Source organism: Thermobia domestica, chromosome 15 (genome assembly GCF_964235325.1).
Source record: "Thermobia domestica chromosome 15, izTheDome1.hap1.1, whole genome shotgun sequence".
Lineage (NCBI taxonomy): Eukaryota > Metazoa > Arthropoda > Insecta > Zygentoma > Lepismatidae > Thermobia > Thermobia domestica.
Genome location: NC_137468.1, coordinates 36,875,232 through 36,902,755, shown reverse-complemented (window position 1 = coordinate 36,902,755; position 27,524 = coordinate 36,875,232). Strand labels below are relative to the sequence as shown.

Here is a 27,524-nt window from a genome sequence, read left to right as displayed (position 1 = left end):
GTTAGTGTATGTGGTCACCAAGTTCCATTTATGGTTTTAATTTGAATTATGTTGATTCGGATCTTACGTTAAATTGTATCTTATCTCATCTATGTATATGGGAAAAGAATGTGTTGTTCTATCATCAGCACTACATCAAATCACGTATCTTCAAATCCGAAGTTTTGAGACATTCGCATTTATAACTTTTACAGCTTCAGGCTTGCTTTTAAACAAGAGTAAGAAAACAATTGGGGCTATGCGTCCTTTAGCAAATTGATAGTCCAAAAGATTGATTCACAATGTATTATATATATATATATATAATAAAAATAAACAAGCGACTGTCTCGAAACAGGCTACGCGATAGCGCCTAATTATTGATTCCGTTTAAAACTAATGTTCTAATAATATACCTTAATCGAGATTCATTGCTATAAAAATAAATGTGAATGTATACTTTTGCCTTTTCAACTTTGAAATTCTAAAAAAAATTTAAAGCTAAATGTACCGCAAATATTACACAATTTAAGTTGTTCCTTCGAATAATCCGAGTTCTATTAAATATATCTTCAAAATCGTTGAAAGGAGATGATGTTTCTTCGTTCTTTAGTAATCGTTATAATTTTATGCAAATAAAATTTCGATCTTGAAAATATACGACAAATGTTAATAATTGTACAGTTTTCATAGGATCACTTATCCCAATATTATATAAGTTTACCTTCAGTTTAAAAAAAAAAAAAAAAAAAAAAAAAAAAGCTTAACTAATTAATTTGTTCTTTGTTTTCAGACACCGCCATTATGGCGAAGACAACGAATGGGCTTGTACCAACTGGTTCGAATACATGGTTGTGGTGGTATTGGCTAGTCTGCTTTTATTGGGAGCCCTCACGTTGGTACTCTTCTGGGTCCTGTATTACAGAGGAAAGTTCGCCTGGACAGAAGATCCCAAATTACAGTTCAATTTACATCCAGTTCTTATGGTGGCAGGATTCATTACATTCAGTGGGTTTTGTAAGTATAAACCACTTACACATTTAAAAGTAAATTTTAAGTCATAATGAAATGTCAGTTATTATTATTATTTCTACGATCTTACTTACGTACCATATTTTCATCTGTGTCTAAGACAGGATAAGTCCGAAGGAGATATTTTAGGCTAGAAATACTTATTATATATATTCTAAAAGATGAGACCTAACTTTACTAAACTACTACTAACTAGCACCGGTACGAATTCGATGAAAATACTGGCAGAATGCCAAAATTCAGAATAATTTCCTATTCGCATACTCAAACGTTAATTAGGGTTGCCAACTGACCGGTTTTTAACCGGCCTGGCCGGAAATATTCCTATTATTTTGATTAAAGTCGGTGACCGGCACAAATTTCATACCAACTCCTTTATGACCGTTTTTATCAAATGTGTATCTAGTTCGAAGTATAGATTTAAAAAGTAACTTTCATTTTGTAAATCCAAAACTGTCACCTTTCACCATCTATCAACTATTAATATATTTTGTTAATCTGTTTGGATATTTAAAGGGATAACAGGGACTGTATCAGGTAAAGTTTAAAATTTACTTGTAAGGAATTTTATACATTTATTGAGAGTGGAAATAGGACTTCTTAAAGCAGTTTCCTGTATTTGAAGTTTAAAGAATAAAGCAGTTTCCTGTATTTGAAGTTTAAAGAATAAATTTCATTTTCCAAATCCAAAATGGTCACGTAAAGGTTAATATACTTTCGTTAATCTGTTTCGATAATCTTAAAGAAGTGACAGTTGCTGCTAAATACAATAAAATGATCAATGCCGATTTCAGTTTCTCATTTATAGTACAATGTATCTATTAAGCTTATTAGTAAATGTATTGTACTAAGGATATGCAGAATATAGGTGCTAATGCACTTTTGTTCACGATAGTACATTTCTTTCCCATGGATGGTCTAAACAGAGATACTTCACACTTAAACCTATATTACAGGGAATTTGGAAAGTAAAGAAAGAAAAAAAATCAAGAGTTGGCAACCGTAACGTTAATAGGCTGAAAAATGTTATATAATATATTGCTTTAGTAAAGCATTGACACTATAATCATATATGTCATATCACAACGCAGTTATAAGCTCGGATTGACAATTGCAGACAGTGACGAGACCAGCTTTAATTTCTTGGGAAGGGGGGGGGGGGCTAGCGCAGAGACAGCGACATTTTTAGGGCCAGCTGTTTTTTGTATTCCGAAAATAATAGTTTTATATCACTTGGCCTACACTACAATACAACATGTTGATCCGAAAGAAGTTCCCTTGTCCTCCCTCTAGCGTCGTCACTGCTCAGGTATGTATTAACTTTGTATGTTTCACCTTCACGTAATATTTATCAATATTAAACAAACAGTATCAATTAGTAACCAAAATATTAGTGTATTATAACGTTGTTTCTGCATACCAAACGAAGTAAACAGAATACAGTTCATACATATCTGTATTATAATGATTTTCCTTAGTTTAACATCCCACGATTACGCACGAGGCTAAAGGATACAGTGATGATGAGATGAATGATGATGGAATGGAGAAAGTAGAACGAAACGGGAGAACCCCGAGGAAACCCACGAACACGGTGTTTGTTCATCACAAAGTTCACATGGTGCGAGCCCACACACCAGAGTTGAATACTCTACCATTGAGCCATCGCGACCCCCTATATGTTCCACATGTATCAAACCAAATAAAACAAAATCAATTAACAATACATACATCAGTATTATAATAGTATTTCACGTATCTTAAACAAAATCAGTTAACAATGCATGTAACATTGTTTTGCATATACTCGCCAATATTAAACGAAGTACACAAAATAATAATGCACGCCCAGTATTATAATAGTGTTTTAGTTATATCATACAAAGTAAACAAAATAGGTTTAACGTTATGTACACTCATGTCCAAAATTATTGTCGCATGTCTATAAATATGTTGTTCTAGAAATATAATTTGAAAACGAATTCGCCCGGTATTCCTTATAATGTTAGTATGTGTATAATCGCCAAAGACATGTATGTGGAAAATTTCATGTCAAAAGAACAGTAAATAAGAACAATAAAACGAAAATAAAACTTTCTTGACCATTTAGCAACGTTTTGTCTTACTTACTTTAATTTTTTTATTTATAATTCTTTTCCTATGAAATTTACCACAAATATACATTTCCCCACTCTAAATATAGTATCAGTATTAAAAGTACCCTGAAAAATTATCAAATTATATTCTTACAGGAAGACAGTTATAGATATGCGACAATCATTTTGGACATGAGTGTACATCACTATTTTAATGTGTTTCAATATTAAACTAAATAAACCAAAATTATCTTTGTGTTTCACGTACACATTAATATCAAACAAAATAAAATCAGTAAGTAATGCATACATTGTGTTTTATGTTAATTATATCACACAAAATAAACAGGTTAACAATAATATATCAATATTACAACGTGTTTCTCTCATATCAAATTAAACAATATTAGTTAAGCCGTAATTAGTATTTTATGTATACCTACCAATATTAAACGAGTAAGTAAGCAAAATCAGTTAACATTGCATACATTATTATACTGTATTTCACATATCTTGGTACATTATTATATTGTTGTGTTTTACGTATACCAAGCAAAATAAACAAAATGAGTTAACAATACATACATTAATATTATAACATCGTGTTTCACGTATACACATCAGTATTAAAAAAATAAACTAAATCAATTAGTAATGCACACATCACTCATTATTGACATAAGGACTAGTTTTTACCCATATAAGCTACGATCAACTAATGTGATGTATCTTTGACTGTCTTGCCTATCTACTCAAACGCAGATTTTTTGACCTTATTTACCTAACACTGATTTCATAGAATAAGTTTAGGGAGAAGGTATATGAAGAACATGTAAACAGAGTAGCTGAACTCGAGGGCTAAATTGAGAATTAGGATTAGGGGTACATCACGTACCCAACAACAGAGTAATTGTCTTCATTACACAGGTATTCATTTGCATGCGTCAGTTCATATTCTTATGATAGGACACTCTTCTTTTAGCTCAAGTACAACAAAGGAAAACAAAGAATGTATTTGTTAGTTTTTGTTAGAGTGGGAGCGAGTTGATCGTGTGAATTGGTTTAAATGTGACCTTCAGCAAAATTGTTGTAATACTTTATACCGTATTTACGCGCAACTAATGCACACTATAACATTTATATCTTATATTAGGCCTAGCTCTGACTTCATTATTTTATAATTTCTGGAACTAATTAAAACGTAGTTTACTCACTAAATGTTCAATAATAACACAGGAAAAATATATTTAAACTGATGTATTTTTCGAAGATTTTCTTCACTTACCTTTTTATTTTTCACAAAATTCCTTCTTTATAATTGAGAATACATACACTATAATGACTTCTTTACGTATTATATCAGAACTGTTTAGAAAACCATGTTTATACATGTCTGGCCACAAAACTTAACAAGTTAAATGTTTAGGTCTGGCCATAAAGAAAAATAATATCATGCGATACGGACTGTTGTCCACATCAACATATACATTATTTATAAATGTTATTGTTATAACACCTTTTTTGTCCGGATGTAGTATCCAAACTCATGGTACATATTAGATTCGAATATAACTTGAGTTTATAGATCACCAGTAACTTAATTCAGATTATTATTATTATTATTATTATTATTATTTGTCACTATACATTGCAATTTATATTAAATTTCATGTTTCGGGTGCGCATTGGATTTATTGACGCACTATTTTCGAGTGAATACAATATATTGATGTTTAATGAGTGAATCTACTTGAATTGAAGTAGTTTGTTTTAATTATTGGTACTCATATTATGTTAACTACCTCAACTGAGAAAAGTAGGATTTTTAATCTTGCAGGAAAACTGAGGATGATTTTTGCCTTGAAATACCAAAACTTAAATATAAAGTTCAAATAAATGTAGCTCCTATCTTGTGTCTAAATTGTTCTTAACGTACGTGTTGTCAATTGTAATGAGTAATTGTCAACAACAAGTATTGTGAATCAAGTATATTTCGTTTCTAGGCGCATACATTTTGTAATTGAGGACTTTGAATCCAAGTAGGCTACATGTTACTTTTAAAAGCCTTTGATAAATAAAAAAATAAAAAAAAAAAATAAAAAAAGGATCATGTTAATATCCGTAATATGTAATACTCATTACTGCCATTATTCTTCTAATATAATCTTACGTTAAAATTGTATCTTGTCTTATCTAGCCAGTGTCGTTACCAGAGATTTATTTGTGGGAGATTTTAGGTTAACAGTAAATATGTATATGGGAAAAGAATGTGTTGTCCTATCATCAGTACTACATCAAATTACGTATCTTCAAATCCTAAGTTTTGAGACATTCGCATTTATAGCTTTTAGAGCTTCAGGCTTCCTTTTAAACAAGAGTAAAAAAACAATTGGGGCTATGCGTCCTTTAGCAATTTGATAGTCCAAAAGATAGAAGAATAATGGCAGTAATGAGTATTACATATTACGGATATTAACATGATCCTTTTTTTTTATCAAAGGCTTTTAAAAGTAACATGTAGCCTACTTGGATTCAAAATCACTGGAGGTCAGTCCTCAATTACAAAATTTATGCGCCTAGAAACGAAATATACTTGATTCACAATACTGTTGTTGACAATTACTCATTACAATTGACCATGAACGTTCGTTAAGAAAAATTTAGACACAAGATAGGAACTACATTTATTTGAACTTTACAAGCCCGTTGCATTCATGTCTATACAATTACTACACTTCCTTCCTTCTGACTGGCAGATTATTTCTTTTTTCTTCTTTCAAAAGAAATTATTTGTAATAGTAGATTTTTTTTCTCAAATACTTTAACAGTCGATTTTTTTCTGAAATAAATTATTTTATTGCTAAAGAAAAGAGATTTGGTTATAGATTACTTTTTTTTTTAATCGCACTAGCAAGTATAAGGATGTAATTAATTAAGAGTATTGTAAATAGCTTTTGGGTTAATATTAATCATTTTTAGAAACAAATAAAACCGGACTATATTTTTGTATTACTTTCTTAATAATCAGCTCTGTCACTTCTTTGATCTCAGCTTGGTTTAATCTTAACTTGATTAAACAAATATTGACTGAGGTGTGTGTTTTATCATTTGCTACTACATACTATATTGAGTAAAGTGCGATTGAGTCGAGCGACTTGTTAGTTTTGAATTCCTCCCGAAGTAAGGAAAGAAATTCCGTAAAACAAGTGTCTTCGGCTGAGCCAGTGGTTCTTAAACTCCAGAGCATGAAAGAGGAGGCGATCTACTGAGAAATTTTACCCCACAGAAATTACGAAAAAAGAATTACACAGTGCACCTTCATTCGAAGTGAAACGTCAAATCATGCATCAAAAGTATGTGTGGTACTTGATTACTACTTACCGGACGTAAAGCTGGTGGGAAATTAGAAAGAAAGACATAAATAAATAAATAAATAAATAAATAATAATAATAATAATAATAATACACAAAAGCTTTTTGAAGACTCGTCTAGAAGACAGCAATACACATAGACGATAATCAGATGCCTGGATCACTGACTCAAGAATCAAAAAAATTGGCGTCTTTTCTGGAAGAATAGGGTTTAAGATGGCCATCCAGGGTAAATTAATACCAGCCCGAGAACTACTGTAAATGTATAATAAAGGAAGAAATACCGGATAAGACACGTCAGAAACAATTAAACATACTACAGGCCCGTTCCCGCATAATGGTTCCCACGGTCTATCTGAAAAGATAAAAACAGCGTTGCGAACACCATTCACCAGTTTCTGGGACATAACGTGGAACTTATTACCTTTAGGAAACCGTGCGACAAATATCAGCCAGATCCAGTACTCAGAAACGATAAATATAAAATACAATGGAATCAAGAAATCAGAATGGACTAACGATAGTTTCAAACAGACCCGACATTGCCCAACATTAAAATCAATCAAGAAGGAACTTGCATAGGTGTAGCAGTGCCACGTTGTATAAAAATTAGGAAATATATAAAATACCTGGCAGACGAGATAAAAAAGATATAGAAATGTCAGAAAATTACAGTAAGACTAATCATTATTTCAGCTATAGTTCTTTTCCCTAAAAACTCTGTGACAGGTGTAACAAATAAACTCATAACATTTTCTATCAGATTGTACAAAAATCAATAATTCTGGTCACCTGTCGTATGGTCAGAAAGTTTTTTTTTTGGAGAATCTCCAATAATCTGCACTTACTAAATATAGCGGTCAGATTGTTAAGTAAAAAAAAAAGGTTGTAGTATATTAATAATAAATATTGTGTTTATTTGAATGCTTTGTATACATCACCGCTACATTACAGCTACGTCTTATAAATGATGTAGACTAGACCTGTAGTCGAGAATCGAACCCAAGTCCACTTAATAAGAGTAAATGTGAAATTTTGCAATCAATATTTATTAAAAAGAATTACTATCAACAAAGGTTTTGTGTCCTTCCAAACAACTTTTAATTGCTCAGTATGTAGATTCCCAGAACCAGTCGCCGTAATTTCCATATTTTCAATCGAGGATTCGCTTCTTCGTCATTTAAGTTGGCTCTAGATTGCCTCACGATCCTGGGTCAAAAACAAATATTTTGTTCTTCAGCAGCAATCTTAACTTGGGCCTCGCGTGTTAACCTTTCGGCTACACAGTAACACTACTATAGATTTATTTTAAAAATAAGTAAGCAAATTTAAAATTTACGTATTTATTTGTTCTTGTTTCTGTTTCAGCACTTCTGTTGTACAGAGTATGCCGCTGTTGTAGACGTATCTACGTGAAGTTGTTCCACACCATATTCCATGCACTGGCTATTCCCTGCATCGTTGTGGGATTTCTGGCCGTTTTGGACTCCCACAACCTCAACAAGGACAGCGAGGGCAATGAGAAGCCAATTCCAAACTTCTACAGCTTGCATTCATGGATGGGGTTTGTCACCATGGGACTGTTTGCGCTGCAGGTACTCCGTGTGGTAAATACAAATCTCAACATCCCAATTTCATGTCGCTCATAGTGATGGCTTTGACAGTTTGTTTTATATGTATACATATATATTCATGCATACATATATATTCATTCTCGGTGGTAATACAGTTGGGGTTTTTATTGTATTGTAAAGTAGAAAAATAGCGGTGTATTGGATTTTTGTCCCTGTTGATGGATTTACGAGTCCCTTGATTCTATTTTACCATACATGGAGTGGATTTAGCTTTAATAGAGAAATGGGAATTTAAATCGCTGTCAAGACCGCCGGCTCTTAACTTCGACAGTCAACAACGTTCACAAATTACCATCAAAATATTCTGTTCAGGTCAACATAAGTGTTTTGTTAAAACAGTTATATTTTGAAGGTTGTTCTGCTCAATATAAATAATCAAAAAATAAACGTGTTGGATTTGAATGTAAATAAATGTTAAAGTTAACTTCGTCTTTAATTATAAATCCAAAATTTTGCTAATATTTTGCCCAATGATTACTTCCTCTGTAAAATGAAGGTTTCCTGAATGTTTCGCCCAAAGAGAACTTCTGCAATTGTAAAACAAAAGTTTCTTTAATGTATCTCCCAAAGTATCGCTAAAGAACACTGAGAAATAAATTTTAGGTTACACTTGAGAAACGAGTGTAACGTAGCGAATCCTTTTCCTTTCTTCACTCATACATAATTATTGTGAACGTTTTTATCTATTTTTTTCCTAGTGATCTTTATTTGCTCTTTAGACCTCTTTATTATTTTACTAAATATTTATTTCTTTTTCTGCCTTTATAAATATACATCTGGCTTTTCTAACATTGTCCGACACTAACGAATGTATCGTCAAATTGTACTTTCCACAGAAAAGTAAATTCAAATTAAGAAAGTACAATTCGCCGAACAATTTTCTCGTTACTTACATTTAATAGTACTTGGCAAATCCGCACGTCCTGCGCAAGCGGAGGACACTATTGTTGTCTGAATGACTGAATATGATACAAAATTAAAAATATTTATGGCTAGCAAAGTAATTTTAATAACACGTTAATAATATCTTTAATTAAGAATTTCTCGATAATTACTCGAATTTAAGACGTCCCCGAATCTAAGACGAGATTGGTTAAGTGGTTCAAGAGTTACGTTTTATTAATTTTCATATATTTACCCTCCCCTCCCTAAGTTCTACTATCAAAATAAAATAATAAAAAACTTCCGAGGTTCGAACTTCATCTATGTTGAAAATTTAATTGAGATCGATCAGGTGGTTCAAGAGTTATTAACTTACGAACATGATTACTTTTATTTTTATATTTATTGATTTTTGTATATCTCCCCTCCTCCCCATCCTCTACCTTGTTTCGTCAAAGTGAAATGGTAAAATCCATCCCAGGCATGAACGTCACCTATGTTGAAAATTTGATTGAGATTTGACGTTTGGTTCAAGTTATTTTTTTATTTTATTATTATTATTATTATTATTATTATTATTATTATTATTATTATTATTATTATTATTATTATTTTATAATTCCCCCTCCCCTAAGTTCTACCGTCAAAGTGAATAGCCAAATTACTCCCAGGCCAGAACTGCATCTACGTCAAAAATTTGATCGAGATTGGTCGGATGGTTCAAGAGTTTGAGTCACAAACATAGTCACTTTCAATTTGGATCTGAAGTTTTTTGTTCAGACACGGCTATTAATATATAGATAAGAATACGTTCAGGTTATAATCTTATATTTTATAGTATTACAAAGATTTTAAAACACAAATCTTGAAAATATTATTTGCTGTAAATCGAAGTAAATGATCACAATCATAGCGAAATCTAGAAAGAAAAGCATGTTTGGCCGTTAAGTTTTCGGGTGAATCAAATTTTATTATGTAATTGTTTTAAGCTTCACAGCTGTACAAACTCTGTATCGGAAGAATACGTTGAAATAAAGCATTCTTAAACGTTTTTGAGTATAGGGAATTTCTAAACTTCCTAGGAAATAGGAAGTCGATGTCAAGTAGTATTAGAGTAATCAGTTTTGAAGACTAAAGTTCACAGTAAGATGTGTGCAATTAAAGGTCTGCGTGAAATGTTAAATAACAAAGTCCATGGATGTTTTCTTGTTCGTAAAATAAACATAAATAAGGAAAAAGAATATTAATGCGGCAGTGGCGGCGATTGGACGATAAAAGTGGGGGCAAGAAATGATCTGAATATTTGTATATCACTGTTAGTTTTCCTGATTGTTTCTAATACTTTGTTTGACGAAAGGATGTATAACTAATAGGGTACTATCATTTTCAGTAAATATACCATTTATCGTGTTTCATATTTTATTAAGCAAATTGACAAGAGCAACGCAAGTAGGTACCAGCCTTTTGTACTCTTAAACAGCGAAAGTGTAAGAAGAGATTTGATTCCTTGCTCATGAACATTTTAAATATGATCACACAAGTTTCCAGACAGAATTATAATAAATTTACAAAACAAATAAATAGAAAGTATAATATTAATCAGAGTAATGAATAATGAGGCTTGTTTAGTAGAAGTTATATTGAAACTGGGGACTTATAAAAAAAATTATATTTTTAATTCCACACATGCCATTAAATGTGTGTTATTACTCTTGGAAAATGAAAGACAATAAATACTACAAGCATATGCTACGACATTTGAAGAAATACACAATTGCAATTAAAACGCAATTCCTGTAACCTTCTTAACTCTACGGGAAGACAAATCATTAATACGTACTCACGCAGTGGCAAATATTATATGGCACCATTTTTTTTTTTTCTATGAACCAGTATTACATAGAAAAACTTTAAATTTTCAAATGAAACTGTATACATTAAGGGGTCACTTCAAAAAAGTAAGGGGGACAACTGCCTCCTCTTGCTCCCCCTAATCTCCGCCCATGTCGAGCGGAATAGGATATTGAAATTTAATAGCAACGAGGGAAGCAATGTGAAATGTTTTATGGCCTTATTTGTCATACTCATTATCGTTAAAATTATAGATGTATATAATTAATGAAGGATTTATGGATAATGACAGACTTACTGTTAGATTCAGATTGTCAAACTTCATTCTGGAAACGGAAAAAAAAAATCGTACCTCATTGACTACTTACATTTTAGCTAATGATGTCTAAACATTAAAATTTTTGAAAGTGTTGGTGTTATTTCTTGAGATTCAGATTACTGTAAACACGTACAAACACATCAATCGTGTTTAGAAAACAAGTAAAACTCATATTGTCAGCGTCCTGAGTGCCCAATAGTTTTTTTTTTAAGAATATCTCAAAGGAAGTTTCTCAGTACAAGGATGTGATTGGACATACAGATTTTTGAAAACTAAATTCAAGTTATAGGAATACCTGGAGATAAAAATTATATATGCCGAGTAGAATTGACACAAGTACATTATAGAAAACTTGGGTCATTTTTTTTTTTTCTTTCGCAAGTTACGGAATTATATAATTTAATCACACTGAGAGATTCTGGCTTATATCATACCTGCACGTGAATACGGTTCCGGTGAGAACTGAAATATTACAAAATTAAATGATGATCTAACAAGGATCAGCAGCTAGGGGTACGAAGTAAGATTTGGGTTTTTGAACTATGTACCCAAGAACATATTACCATAAGCGTATGGCTCATGTGAAATCAAAGCTTTTAATCAATACTAAGTGTGTCCCTCATGCTTCCCCTTAAGGCAGGTTTCGGTCTATTTTGATTGACTAGACATTGAGCCGTTTTGGAAAGACAGAAAATATAAAAGCAACCGGAATTTACTTTTTTGAGTTACTTTGATGTGGAAGATGACAAAAGACGAAACTTATTATTTGAGTGTTAACGTAGTCTGTTTCAAAGGACTCGTAAATTTTATATATCAACATGGAAAGTTTGTTTTGATATATTGGAAAGTGGTGGGGTGTCTGGTAACAGCTTTTTTTTTCTCTGTCTCTCTCTCTATCTTCTTTATGTACACATCTTTCCTCCTGCGTAGTTCGCTTCGGCTTATTACTGTTAATAAAGCACTTCATTTTGCTTGGAAAGATACAACTAACAGTGCATTACAATAATTTTAAGATTTTTGTATATATATTATTTAAAATTAGACTGCTGATTTTATGCCTTTTTTCCATTGAAAGTCTAATCCAAAAGTGAGCTTGCATGTAGCTTTATTAATTGGTGATCAAGGAAAGCTTGTTTTCCCGCCATTTTTATAGAGTATACTATAAGTGTATATAAGCAAAGCAATGTAGTTTTTGTGGACATTAGTTTGTAATGAGTCAGTTATGACCATCATTGGCTTTGACGCAAATTTAACAGTAACAGCCAAATTGCATATTTTTTTGACACCATACACTTACAACGTTTCCCTTATTTCAGCATTAAAGTTCTTCGTAATGATTATTTGAGGTGCATACTTAATATGATCATGTAATCTTAGAAATCGGTACTTAAATGTACTAATCATTTCAACACTAGTCTTAATTAACGATTTTTTAAAAAGATTCAAACATTTTCTCATATTTTGGCGTAATCTTCAGGAGGCGGCAGCACTAGATGCTTAAAAAAATTACTGTTTAAAATCGTGACCTAGTTTCACAAACTTTTACACAAGCATACATATTTCTTGTTCTAATATTCGGAAAGCAAACGGTATTTCAATAATCGCTTAGTGGGAATAGAGCAGGCTGTACCATATTCTTGCAAGGTTATCATATCCATTAAGATTCAGTACTTGTTTTGTAGATGCACCTTTCATTGTAATGCGTTAATCACAAGCAAGACTATTACTGTAGCAATGATACATCATCAAGACTTTAATACCATACAAGCAGTGTTGAATTCAGGCATGCTCAAGGATGGTTATTCTGTTAAGTTTCTCTGTTTCTGTTAAGTTCCATCATCCAAATGGTGGTCCATACTGAATATACAGGGTGTTTCTAAACAACACCAACAACGTTTGGGAGGCGATTCGTGACATCAAGATACGACAAAAAGTATAGACCAACCTGGATGCACAAATGCTTCCTTTCGGAGTTACAGGCTGCTGAAAACATAAAAAAATGAACGAAGTTCATAGCTCCAAAACTGTGGTGTCTACCATAGTCGGATCAAGACTTCTATTAGGAACTAATATGTGCGCTATCCAAAAATACATGTTTCAGAATCCTAAAGTACTCACTCAACAATTTTTATAGAGGGAGTTCGGCTATAGGCATTTAATTTGAAGTACTCACCAATTACCTATATAAAAATTGTTGCGGAAGTACCTCAGGATTCTGAAACTTCGATATTTGGATAGGACATATCGTCGCATGAGTACCAGAGGAACGTAACTCCAAAAGTGCGGTTTTCATTTTCTTTATGTTTGGACATAATTGTGAAAGCCTCACTTGGTGTAAATGAAACGTAACGCCATCGGTTCTTCCTGTCGATCATCTGTTGTAGTGTTACTCAATTACCATCTACTAAAAACACATCTTTCTAAGAAAATAATATTTTTGTCCTCTCGCCTGTAGTCCTACGAAAATGGAGTTAGGTTCCGATAATACGATATACTAGTTCCTAAGTGAAGTGTTGACCCGACTACGGTAGGTTCCATAGTTTTGGAGCTATGGACCTTTTAAAGTTCATTTACGGCATCCTATAATTCCGAAAGGAAGCATTTGTACACCCAGGTTGGTCTATATTTTTTGTCTTGGTGTCTTGATGTCAGCAATCACCTCTCAAACGTTGTCGCCATTGTTTAGAAACACTCTGTATAAAATAGATACAACCTCTAAAACTATATAATGTGCTTACATACATTTAAATTCAGACAAACCCAGAAACGTGGCATGAAAATCTAGCTTTACAATTAACATTAAAATACTGTTGTTGCAAGTTTTTTAAAACCATGAATTAGCTTTATTAAAATAGTTGTTGATGTACGCGTACAGTACATAAGTAGCTTTTAAAAGTTTGCTAATATCTATATGTGTATTTTTGTGTATAAACATAACATTTGTCTCTAATTTTAGAAGTAAATTACGTATATCTAGCAACAAATGTATAGCAAATATATTATTAGCAGAGCTGAGCAATATTTTTGTAGTACAATTAAGTGTATTTTGAGGCAAGCAAGCATAGTAATTATTTTAATTTGGAATGTAATTCACAATCAAGTAAACCAATACTAGTTTTCTAATTATTTTAATTTATTAATTTTGCACTTTTTTTCTAATAGCAAACATTGAGTTGTTCCTTGTACTGCATGCATTGTAAGCTTACTATAATTTACTTCCAAAATTTTAAAAGTATAAATTGAAGTACCGTGCACATCCCCACTTCTATAAGATATATGTGTAGTAGAGAAGTAGGAGAGAGTGATTCTTAGAGAGAGAGTTTCTTTTTTTTCTTTCTTTTTTTTTTCAGTTTGTTTGTTGCCGGGAATCGTAGCTTCATGATTTGGGATGTTTTGTGTAGCTTAGAAAGCAAAGCCATTTGTTCATTCCGCAAGACATGAGTACATATTTATTATATGTAATTGCAAAAAAAGTAATATCTACCTAATACGATATTTAAGATTTGTTTTGTTGAGATTTTTTTTTCAATCGTGACTGCATGAAATTTCGTGTCAAATTAGTTGAATTTACTCACCGATTTTCGTGTTAGTTCGCCATGATGTTTCTTCTTTTTCTTCTTCTTTTTTTTTTTAAAGAAAAACAAACTCAATTTTAAATGTCAATAATATTGATGAGTATTTTAGTTCGCATTACTGTTTTCACAAATTACGTCAATGCTATTACGACGACTCTTCGAGGATTTCTGTGGGTTACGACGCTAGGGCCAGAAACAAATTGTTGATGGAGGATTACCAATTATGATGTCTTCAAAGCATAAACCACAAGCTCAATTCATTCATGAAAAGATAGTGTAGATTGAGACCTTCGATTTAATATGGGCCATAAACACATTATACAGGGTGTCTCAAAAGTCCCCTGACATAGAGTAACTGTTATTATCAGAGTTACAACAAAATGTAAGAGGGGAAACCGTCTCCAAATATGCTGCTTTCAATCTAAAGTGAAGGAATATTTTAAATCGGACTAGCGGTTTGGGCTGTACACTCTTTATGCGCCTAATGTTAAATAAAAATGCAACATTGCCATTTACCTGGACCCACAACAGAAGTTCTGTCTTTTACGCTAACGTGTCGATGGCCAGCCGCCATTTCAAACAGTAACTTCGTAACATTGGGCGCATAAAGAGTGTACAGCCCAAACGGCTCGTCCGGTTTAAAAAATTCCTTCACTTTAGATTGAAAACAATATATTTGGAGACGGTTTTCCCTCTTACATTTTATTGTAACTCGGATAATAACAGAGTTAACTTGTCAGGGGACTTTTAAAATCTTGGATTTTTGAAGTTTTTGTGGAAAAAATGACACTGTATTTGATTGTAAATGACAGACAACGTTAATGCAGCTGTACTGATGAAGCTTCATGGCCATATTAATTATAGTTTTTGATATTATATTAATCGTCCATGGAACTTCATGGGTACAGCTGCATTAACGTTGTTTGTCGTTTACCTTAAAGTATTGTAATTTTTTCCCACAAAAACTACTTACATCCGAGGCGCATAAATAATTCATTCATTTTGAAAAAGATGTGTTTTTTAAAGTATTACACATACACACATGAAAGATATATAAAAAGAACTACAAATTCACCAAGTCCATACGTCCAGACGATACTAGAGCTCATTCCATATATTTTGTAGTATAGTCCTGTCAATTGTTCGCACTGCAGCACTGATGTGTTCTTTGATCTCGACTAAGGATTGCGGTAGTGGGGGTACGTAAACAAGGTCCTTAACGTACCCCCACAAAAAGAAGTCGCAGGGCGTTAAATCAGAAGATTTGAGAGGCAGGTGCTTTTTCCCTTTACACAAGCAAACCAGTGTCCTTGAATTGCCGATACCATCGCTGCTTTGTTTACATGGTGGTTCTTTTCCATATTCTCTTCTGAAAGTACATTGCACAGCTATAACAGACTAACATCTGGCATATTTAAGCACATACAAACTTTTTTCTTGCTTTCCCTCGATTTTCGACAGTTAACTAACCTCGTACTGCCACACCCGATCGGAAAGAGAATGGACTTGTGCTGGCAGACAGTACAAACTTGGTGAGTTTATGGTTCTTTCCATATATTTTTCATGTGTACGTATAATACTTTCGAAAATATAGCCTTTTCAAAACGAATGAATCATGCTAACCCTCTATATAACAAGCACAAGGTTATAATGAAGAGTATTTATAGTCCATGTTAAATCGATATTCTTTTAATTCATAGTAACTGCGTTCATTCCTACTTCCTGTTTAAGTTTTAACAAGCTGCTGCATATTTTTGCATCTTTCCGCCTCTGAGTCAAACTAATAGAAATATTTATTGGTTTTGAAGAACGACAAGCTATTTTGAAAGCAATAATAATATCTTTTCCATGAATTTGATTTTTCTCCAGCATGTTCAATTGTTGCTTCATTTCTAGAAAGATACCTCAGAAAACATAAGCAGACTCTATTTGTGATCATAATTCAAAACCTAGACAGTATTTATTATTTCTAAATTCTTAGTTGCTAATCTAGAAAAACCAAATTGTAGCTTGGCTGCTATTTAAGTGATAAACTTAAATAACTTTCGAACTAACGTTAATATATTTAACATTCAAACCATAATGAATAAATGAAAAAAGAAAGGAAGGAAGGAAAGAAACTACGCGTTATGTCCTGTATGTTTGTAAAGAAGACAAGATGATTTATGCAAAATGCAAGTAAATGATAAGCGGAAAGATAGGCGAAAGGAAAGATGCTGTCCAACACTCACATGGCCTGGGTTCGTACCATGGACCTTTTGAGACTACTGCTCTGGCACTAAGATGGCGTTTTTTCTTTAAAAAAAAAAAAGTGTCCCGTATGAGAAATATATTGCATTTTATCTATGATTTTCAATAATATAGCTCTTCCGAGGTAGACAAAAATTAATAGGTAGAAACAATTGCTTATAGACGTTATTTATGTATTTGAACAAATGGCTATGCGGTATAATGTGAAGTGTGTTATTGGTCTTGTACATTATTTTGAATTCAGTATTGAAAGTGCATGTAAATAAAGAAACAGTGGTGATATATCTTTTTTAATTTTTTTTTTTCATGTTGGCACTAAATTAAAATTATATAAAAATTTAAGCACTGTATACAGGTAATTGTGGCGAAATAGTGGAGGTTACAGAATAAAAATTATTACAGATTTTCTTTAGTGTGAACGAGTTTTTGATTTATATATTATTAAATTGTTTATAACATTACCTTACCGCGGATGTTAATTGAAAGATATATCCTTAGTGATTAGAAGAGTGTGTTCAGTATAGGATACAGAAGCCAAAGTAACCGTTCAAAAATAAATAAATAGCTATTAAGGGATTTTATAAAATAAAAAGGGAAAGGTAAGTTCTTTAATGGAACTAAAATGAAGAATGAGACTAGAGCATTGGATGTTTTTCCTAAGATTGAAGAAGTTTGTCTGTCTCTTTCTTTCTTTTTCCTTTCTTTCTTGTTCTTTTTTTCTTTTTCTGTCTGTCTCTGTCATCGCGTCCATTGTTTTAGTCTGTTGCATTTCTATATTTTGCTCCAGGAGGGAAAAAAACAAAAAAAAAAACGAGTTTATAAATAGTATTGTTTCAATTTAACAAGTTTTGTAAAATGTTCTTAGGAAGTAAAATGTAAGCTAACATATAGAAGTCATGTAAGTGTGTTTAATTTAATGAAGTTAGGGGTAAATAATCTTAAAAGAGACTCGTATTGATAATCATAATTATTGTGGAATATTTTAATAAGTAGACTTTGTAATAAAATCCGGAAAAGATTAGCTAGAAGTTTAATTAAAAAAAAAAAAAAAAAATGCGTGTAGGTATATAGGAATACTTTGATTGGCAATTAATGCCTTCTAGTCTCAATTATCAGGAATTCTGTATAACAGATTAATAATTATTTCTGGTGGTTTGCTTATACGTCATTTAAAGGTTTGATTTATGAAACTGAACTGAAACGCCAAATTTCTTATATATTGGCACTATTTATTGTGGTAGTTCGTCAAACACTGCATGTGCTATCATTTTAGATTTGTTGAATTTCGAATCTATCTTTTTAATGCTTTTGTTCATATAGAATCTTAGTTGAAGTGCCACGCAGAATTGATTTGGTTTAATTAGCGGGAAACTCGTGTGCATTTCCCAGGAGCAATATGTATAGTAAATGTATTTGGATAGTACGTATTACACGAGGGACATCCAGAATAAGGACCATTTTGGTGCGAAAGACATACTACAATTAATGTGTGCAAAAAATTAATGGTATAGAAACTACATATCTTTTGCCATCACATTCAAGTCCTTATCATAGAGTTAATATTAGTTTTTAAGGGATTTGCTTTATTAAAATTCTTTTAAATATTTACCTTGTCCAGTGTCCATCTGAAAGACAAAATATGTCAAGAATTACGCTATGATTGAACACCAAATTTAGTCATAATGTAGAGGATAAAATATAGGAATAGTTTGTTGAGGCAATATTCAAACTGGAAGTGGTACACTTCTGGTCACAAAAAGCTATACTGCCTTCCAGAGACTTAAGTCCCCCCCCCCCCCCAAAAATGAACATAGTAACATGCGTAAATGTCTACAAGAGAAATTGATCATTTGGACATGGCCGCCAAGTAAATATCTAATTTGTATATAGAAAACGATCATACATGATGACAATAAATGATAAATAAGCTAAAAGTTAGCATAGTGGGTGATATATGATTGAAATCTGTAGTGGGTGCAGGATCTCACGATACTAAGATACGCAGACAGGATCTACTTCTTTGTCTTTATGGTTTAGTGGTTAGCATCACGAGTCTCAGTTGCTTTTGTTCACCTTTTATAAACATATATTTTATTAATAATACTACACTGTTCCGTATGACCCTGTGGGATCACTCGGTCGAAAAAGTGTAAAAAGAGCTTTTTCAGGCCAGCCACCCTGAATGAGGTTTTCCTGGGTTTTCCTCATTCGTACCAGGCAAATACCGGGGTGATACCTAACTTATAGGTTCCGGGCCGCTTCCTTCCTTCCCCAATCCTTTCTTCCTCCCCTTTCCTCGGATTGTGTGCGCGCCGAGAGACGTCATCCCTCAAATCGTGAAGGGCTAAATGGCCTTAGATACCGAAAGCTCAGAAATTTAAATCCTAAATCCTGTTCCGTATGTAATTTCTCATTTAAAAATCCACAAAGGGTAGCTTATTCTGTTGATTGAGATTCTTCCCAGATAATTGTTCTCAAAACTGATGGTGATTTTGTTCATGTTACATAAATACGTACTGAATTACTAATACTACATTTTATATTAAAAAAAAAAAAAAAAAAAGATGCTTTACTCTTGGAAGTGAATTTTTTTGTTTGTCGGACAGTTTTCTCAAATATGTCGCAAGTGATTTTAATAATATTTCATAAATAAATACGTATTTGTTAACATCATCAAATAATGCGTAGCATGTCATTTCTCGTGAAATGATCAACAAGGGGTAATTTATTCGTGTAAGTCAGTTATTTCGAACAATTTTTCCCAAAACGGTTGAAGCAATTTTGTTCATAATTCATAGATAAATACTTAACAATCCAGCAATATAATGTAAAGTCACTTCACATGAAAAAATAATCTACTAGGAAAAGTTTATTCTTGTGGGTGTTTTGTTCCAAGTTTCCAAAAACTTTATAATATATATAAATTTAATACTAAATATAATACGGTTTCTCAGCAAAGACATCTATTATTGCTGCTTGATTGATTGGTTGGGGTTTAATTAAAACTCATCGACGAAATTAATGGCCGATATACGCTGCCTATACCATAAAAAAAGATAAAAATAAAAGTTAAGGATAAATTGAATTAATATAAGCTGTACGAACTGATAGAATAAATCAAACCAATTGTATAACAAAACAGAATGTGAAACAGCTAAAAGATTAAATAACAGAATAGAAAACACAACGAAAGTAATAATAATAATATGAAACATGTAAATGATAAAGAAAGGCCTCAGACAAAGTTGTATTTTACTCACATGAATAAATTTGAGAATACGAATTGGGACTTCCTCAAAAAGCTGAGTTATATTGTTAAATTATCCCAGAGTATTCAGAAGTCTCTGAGGGCTGAATATTCCGTAAAATCTAAAAGAATATACTGATTACCTAACGGTACAGTACAGTCTTTACAATATGGACGATTGACATCACGCACTAAATACGAATGTGTGAAATGGGTGTCTCCGATACGAAAGCGCCCCAATATCACTAAATCTCGGAGATTTGTTCTTGTACCCAGTAGACAGCAACAACATAATCATGTTACTGTAGCTGATTGGATCTCATAAGAATGTCTTAGATGTGAGCATGTTTGATAAACGTATTGTGTAGGTTTCTAATAATGCTTTGAGAGTCAGTGCAAATAAGCACACGATGTAGCGAAGGCAGGAGTACATGATCACTGGCAAGCTTAACTGCTGCTGTTTCAGCACTGATCGCTAAACGCAGATGTATTAAACCTTTGAGGAACCCTACGACCCTACCCCATCAAGGAACTATTACCTGACGACGACAGTCGCTAGTTTGTTTGGATGGAGGTATATAGTTTCCGATCTCCGGTGGCACATGTTAATTGTAAATCTGAATCAGATCGGCTGACCAAAAGGTATATGCACGAGGAATACACAATGAACATTTGATGATCGGACGAAAGAGAAAAGATCGCACCGCAACTACTTGAAACCGGGAACCTGTTTTGATATACTAAGAACGAAAGCCATTGAATAAAGCAATGGTTACATTGCAATCAGCGCAACCAACATTGTGTTTATCACACCTGTAAATCGTGTAGCAAGAAGAAACAGATGAAAGCGGCATATTTGGAAAGTACATTTAGTTCGTGAGACAGTTACCTAAATTACCTCTCAGTTCATCTTTAGCCTCATCAGACTTCAGTGAAATCGAAGGTGGTTTGCGAACTGAATGAAATTGTGGTTTCATCTAAGAGAGAACAGAATCGTTAAAATGAGGAGCCTCATTCTGCCAGCGTGCGACTGCAAATCAAGATACTGTAGCGTGTTTGGATCCTCTAAAATTTTACGATAATATTAAATATCTTAGTGATATTGTATATAAATCGCTCCATAACCCTTTGATAATTCTTCAATCACCATATTATTCAAAGTTAGCCTCAGTACTGAAGGGGACACTAAATTAAGCTCCAACCAATCAACTGTGTGACCAGGCCCGCAACCAGCCACATAAGTTTTGGGGGGGGGGGGGGGCATGGATATGTTAGGGGGAAGCAAGTCATTAAAAGTTCTCTCACACATATCTAAATTGTGTCGTTTGTGTTGAGGTCTGGAGGGGCCACGAAAAGTTATGGGAGAGCCAGGCCCCTCTAGCCCCCCCTCTGGTTGCGGGCCTTGATTCGAACTTTCATCGTGCAACATTATGCTTCTTGCTTTCGTGAAGACTATAGAGTTAATATGCGTATGAAACATTCGTGTAATGTGGTTCATGGACCATCTTACATCAAATTGTTGTTGTAAGTTCGAAGAAGAAAGAAAGAAAAAGAAAGAAAAAAAACCTTCGAAACTGGCAGAAGATCAACGTCCAGGCTTTGTTTGCACGATTCTTTATGGAACTTGCTACAGTATATTTCATATGCATCTTACATACATATAATATTTAATGTTTGAACGTCGTATTCATATGATATACTAGGTTTCTTTACTTTCTATGATCACCAAGGCGGAAAATGGTCTATCTTTATCCACGTTCTTTACTTAATCATGGAAATCAATATCAGAACTTCAGTGTGAACCCTGATGGCGAATATGTTCAAAATTAGAGTAAGATATATATGTGGTTTCTGTATCATAAACAGGGTGTCTATCGGTCACGAAAGTCACGAATGTCACGAAAAAGTCACGAAATCAGAAAACGGTCATGAAAGTCACGAAAAAGTCACGAAATTTAGCTTTTGGGTCACGATTTTTTTTAACTGTGCAAATGTAAGTACAGATTGGAAAATTTTTTTCTATAAAACATCAAAATTCAACACCAAAAATGTCTATGGTTGGCTTTAGACGCTACCAAATCGCAAGCAAAGTACGTTTGTATTGCATGGATGAAAATTCGGCCTAATTCGCACCCAAATTCGCTCTTGAAAATGTTAGGAAATTTTATGATTTGGTAAAGAAAAGGTCTCGAAAAAGTCACGAAATTTCATTGTGGAATTTTAGTAGACACCCTGATAAATCTTTTGCATATATTATTTGTAGTTTCTTTCACACCAAAATTATCCTTGTTATTCTGGATGACCCTTGTTAATTGTGGTACCAGTTCTAATGGTTACACTATAGTACAACATTTTAAAGCATGTAATGGGTTTCTCTTACAGTCGACAGGCTGCCAACTATTAAGTTTAAATTCTTTTGTTTACTGTAGAACTTCTGCTCATCAGAACGAAATATGTCTTGTTCTATCTCAGACATAAGCTCAGTGCATTGTTGTACGCCAGTCCTCTAATGAAATGCTGTTACTCTTTTCCATATAGTTCATCGTAGGTTTCTTCAGCTTCCTCATCCTGCTCTGCTGTGAAGGTGCAACTGCGGCGTTCCGTGCTTCTCTGGTGCCCATTCATTCGACATTCGGAATTACTACCTTCATGATGGCCGTTGCAACGTGTTTAACAGGATTGACAGAGAAAACAATTTTTGTCTTGGGGTAAGTAGCTTCCTAGAGGTTGTATGAGAAATATTGGAAATTCTCGTAAACGAAGCCTTAAGAAAAGTTTAATGGTGTTGTGTAATAGTATTTATAAAATAATGCTAATTACCATGGCATTTAAGTTGTAGTTGTGTGATTTATGGACCATTTGATTAACGAAACACAAAAGGAATTTTAATGCAGCCTTGAATGTGCTGTTAAACTAAATGTTGTGATACATTCAGGACTAGAATTTTAATATAGCCAGTCTTGTATTTACCCTTACATCAGAACGTAGATGCAAAGCTATGTTTTATTATTCTAGGAATTTCTCCCTTTGAATGTTAAGCCGTACAAAGCCACGTGGAGTCAAATTTGACTTCTACCTTTGCACGAAATTCAATAACTTCGTCACAACTGTCTCAGAATCAGCAAGTTAATACTGTTCTGTTAGTTATTTTATATTTCTGGCTTTTTCACTCCGGGATAATGTTCAAAATGAGCTAAACAACAATCATTTATTACAAGTTTTTACTGTATTATTATTATTATTATTATTATTATTATTATTATTATTATTATTATTATTATTTCTTGTAATGAGCAGGTGCGCTTCATAAGCTTCATGTGTAGTTCCTGTATTTTAATTTGACAAATGAAACATGGAAGCATTAAAGCCCTCCTCACTGCCTAATGGCTAGCTAGTGTGCTTTTGGTGGATGAGGCTCCTGGTTTGATTTTCGGCAGGAGGGCTTCGAACACAGTGTAGTAGTTCAGATTTCTCATTATAGTTTTGGAAATATTTAACATATATAAATACAACTGACCAGTGCACTACACAAGTATTATTGATATAAGCGAATTTAATGTTGCTGAAAATGTTGCACAAGTATTAGTAATATATTTACTACTCTAGTCAGTTTAGTTTTATTTAAACATTTAATACGATTTTGGACATACTAGTGGATTCATTTTAAAATCAGCTTATTATAACAAATTATTACGTTTAGCAGCAATGTATTTTGGTTTTAAAATAAAATAAATACCGAATTCTTTAACAGCAAAGATTTAATTAAATTAAAAATCTGTAAACGTGTTCACACATTTCAATCGCCTTAGGTGACATTTTACGACTTAATCTTTAGGGTGGTCTTGCAAAGGTTAAACGGTTAACCTTGTGTTTACCATTAAAATAGAATATATGGTAGATTCAATACTATATTCTAACATTTGGATTTTTTTTTCTCAAGTAACAAGCTTTAAAAGTTACTGTTAAGACTTGAGATAGCATTACTCATATTCATTGTCAATAAATGTAAGGAACTCGGCTTTTATCCATCTACAAAAAATGACAGGATAAAAATTTATTTGTCCTTGACTTAAACTGGAGCAATAACTCTCGTACAATGAGATATTACAGATGCGTTCAAATTATTAGACTCTCTGTAAAAATATTAAAAGTTTGCATCTCCGTGCTTAATGACGTAGTCATATAACATTGAATGTTAAAAATCAATGCGAATATATTATGCGATATATGCAGGCCCGTATTTATGTATTGTTCGCCCCTGGGCTCAAAATAATTTTCCGCCCCTGCACAAAATCGCCCCCCCCTCCGAAAACTACCAATATTAGAGTTGAATTCACAGTTTCTGAAGTCGCTGAGATGAATTGGCATTCAAATTCAAATTCTATTCAAATTCAAGGTCATACTCCACTCCCCAGGAGGGAGGATGCGAGATTTTAAAAGTAATTGAAAAAGAATAGATATTAGTGTTGAACTTGTAGTTTTCGAGGTTGCTGAGTTTAACAGTATCAGTTTTCATGATCAAGTTTCGTTCTCATTCCTTACGGTGGGGTGAGAGAGGATGACTTTAAAAATAATCATAATCAGATAAGCTACCTGATTAGTAACTACTGTAATTAGAACAAATTAAACACATTAACATAACTTCTAGCGCTTACGCGGGACTTTTAAATATTACTGTCTTGTGAATCTTTAAAAAAATCCAAATTTTTTCCGCCCCCTAAATTCTGCCGCCCTTTGCTCGAGCATAAAATAGCACTTACCTAAATACGGGCCTGGATATATGTTTACATTACAGTGCAAAAGTTATAGCACAACGATTGTAGAACAGATGGTAGCACAGGTCGAGGTACCAGTGGACGTCCGAATGATGATGTAGATATTGGTTTGTCTGACGCAACAGGTTACAATGTGTAGTTGTGCTGTGTCTGCAGGACGTGACGACTTTCGACTTCGTAGTTTTCAGAACTCTTCTGCAGGAAGGGACATATTCTCAAAAGCAAATTGCTAGGAGAGTAAAAATCAGTCAAAAATTTGTGTGCAGGATCTATGCTGCATTGAGAGGAAACGAAACATATCAGCAAAATAGCGCTGATAATTCCGGAAGAGAGCCTAAGCATTTCCTACGAAATATACGGAACATACGAAATTTAACTCTACAGAACCGCAAAGAACTGGGCATGAAAATGAATGAATATAGAGCATCAGTACCTTTAAAGAGCGTGAGAAGGATTTTTTGTGGAAAAAACTTAAAAACTCTGCGACCAAAGAAAGCAAAACTAATGTTAACAATGGCAAAGAACTGTCTCGAATGAGCACAAGACTTAAAACACCGGAAGTCAGATGAGCGGAAGAAAGTATGCTTCAATGATGAATCATGTTTCGCCATTTTGGGAAAACAGGGTGTCTACTGGTCACGAAAGTCACAAAATCAGAAAACATTCATGAAAGTCAAGAAAGTCACGAAATTTAGTTTTTGGTTACGAGTTTTTGTTATCTGTACTAATATAAGTACAGACTGGAAAAGTTTGTTCTATAAAACCAAACGTTGGTACGTTTTATGGTTTGGTAAAGAAAAGGTTACGAAAAAGTCATGATATTTCATTTTGGAATTTTAGTAGACATCCTGAAAAATGTTCTCAGTATGTTAGATGTCAACCTGAGGAAGAGTTCAAGTTGGAATATGTACAATAAACTATGAATTACCCAAGATTGGTCATAGGGTAGGGTTTCATGCCTATCTGTGAGCCTGTGTATTGAAGGGAACATTGAAGCTTGACCAATACCTCCAAGTTCAAGAACAACTTCTTGAACTGCAACGTGGTTTAACGAGTTTACCTTCATGTATGATGAAGCATGTTGCTATCAAGCGAAGAAAGTCAAGACATTCCCCCCGGAGAATATTAGCGTTCTTCCATGGCAAGGAAACATCCCGGATATGATTTTCATTTAAAAAAAAAACTATGAAACTTCATAAAAACAGAGCTCAAAGAGAAGAACATTACATCCAAACGCCATTTGATTGGGGACATTACTACCATCTTGTCCACAAACATCAACCTGAAGTGTACAAAACTTATAGCAAGTATGCTATACTGACTAAATATCTTGATCAGAAATAAAGGGTTCCGTACGAAATACGGATTGTGACTTTCATAGGTGTTGCTATTCATTTGATCCGTATAGATGTTGGTACAAATATGAGTTGTTTGTGCATCGTAATTGTATTTTGTGTATTATTATAATAAGAATAGGAATAAACGTGCAAATCCAATATAAAGAAGGCGATGAAATGGTCTGTGTAATAAATATATATATTAATATAATATTATAAACATAAAATATTACAGAAAATATGTCGAGGCAGTGTATAATAGTATTAATACACAAATTCAATAAAAATGCATGTTGAGTCTAATAATTTGAACACATACATATTTTCAGAGTTGTTTCGTTATACTAAAATTTTGGACACAACAATTAGGCGCATTTCAAAACCACCTTGTTACAACGAACTATTACGATTAACAGCAATATTTCAAAATGAAGTAAACACTAAACTCTGTAATAGCACAATTTTTTGTTTCTCTATCTCTTCACTAGTGTTTTGTGTTAACGTCTGCACACATTCCAATCTGAAATGTATGTTTGTGTTTGTTTTGTCCATTAGAATGGAAAATAATGATGTATTTTTTTTACGAGTTTTCACTCATTTTCGAAGATTCACAAGTTCTATTTTAATATTTGTAGACCAAAAACTAGCATTTTAATTTTTATTGTCAGAAGATTTATTAATGCGAGTTTTTATTTTTTTTTAAAACCCTGAATTCTAATTTTATTATAATTAGTATCAATTCTATATTTTCTCAGCTGGCAACTTCGGATTATTCCAGTAAATACTTTATTTTTAACATTACAGATATAAAATGTTAAAAATGAAGCATCTCGTAGCTAATTAAAACAAACATTATCTATTTTTCGTTGGGAAAGTTAACACATAATATTAATGGAATTGTTTGTATTTAATATTTTCATTATATCTCTAAATTTCCACTTCCTTAAACACAAAAAGATGTCAAGTATTTTTTATATTTATCGCTATATTTGTTAGGTGGAAAACCTCAAGCAACTACTATTGATTTCATTTTGCTGAATTCGTAAGTGCTTAACGAAAACCTTTTTATTTATTTATTTATTGGAGACAAATCGATTATATATTGCCATTTACAAGAAATAGTAAAACTGATACCATTGTCTTTTCGTTAGCTATTGGTATATTTAGACAGCAAA

At 32.9% G+C, this 27,524-nt stretch overlaps 1 protein-coding gene across 6 annotated transcripts in view; it reads left to right on the top strand.

Moving 5' to 3' along the window:
* Positions 1 to 27,524, top strand: part of nemy (cytochrome b561 family member no extended memory) — a 616,447-nt gene that overhangs the window by 570,654 nt on the left and 18,269 nt on the right. For 4 of the 6 annotated variants that reach the window (XM_081739588.1, XM_081739587.1, XM_081739592.1 and 1 more), the window contains 3 exons: positions 773 to 996; positions 7,848 to 8,086; positions 22,776 to 22,945. In XM_081739588.1, coding sequence (XP_081595714.1) covers positions 773 to 996; positions 7,848 to 8,086; positions 22,776 to 22,945 — 633 coding nt within the window. The remainder of the gene's footprint in view (positions 1 to 772; positions 997 to 7,847; positions 8,087 to 22,775; positions 22,946 to 27,524) is intronic. The other 2 variants (XM_081739590.1, XM_081739589.1) reach the window with 1 other exon arrangement.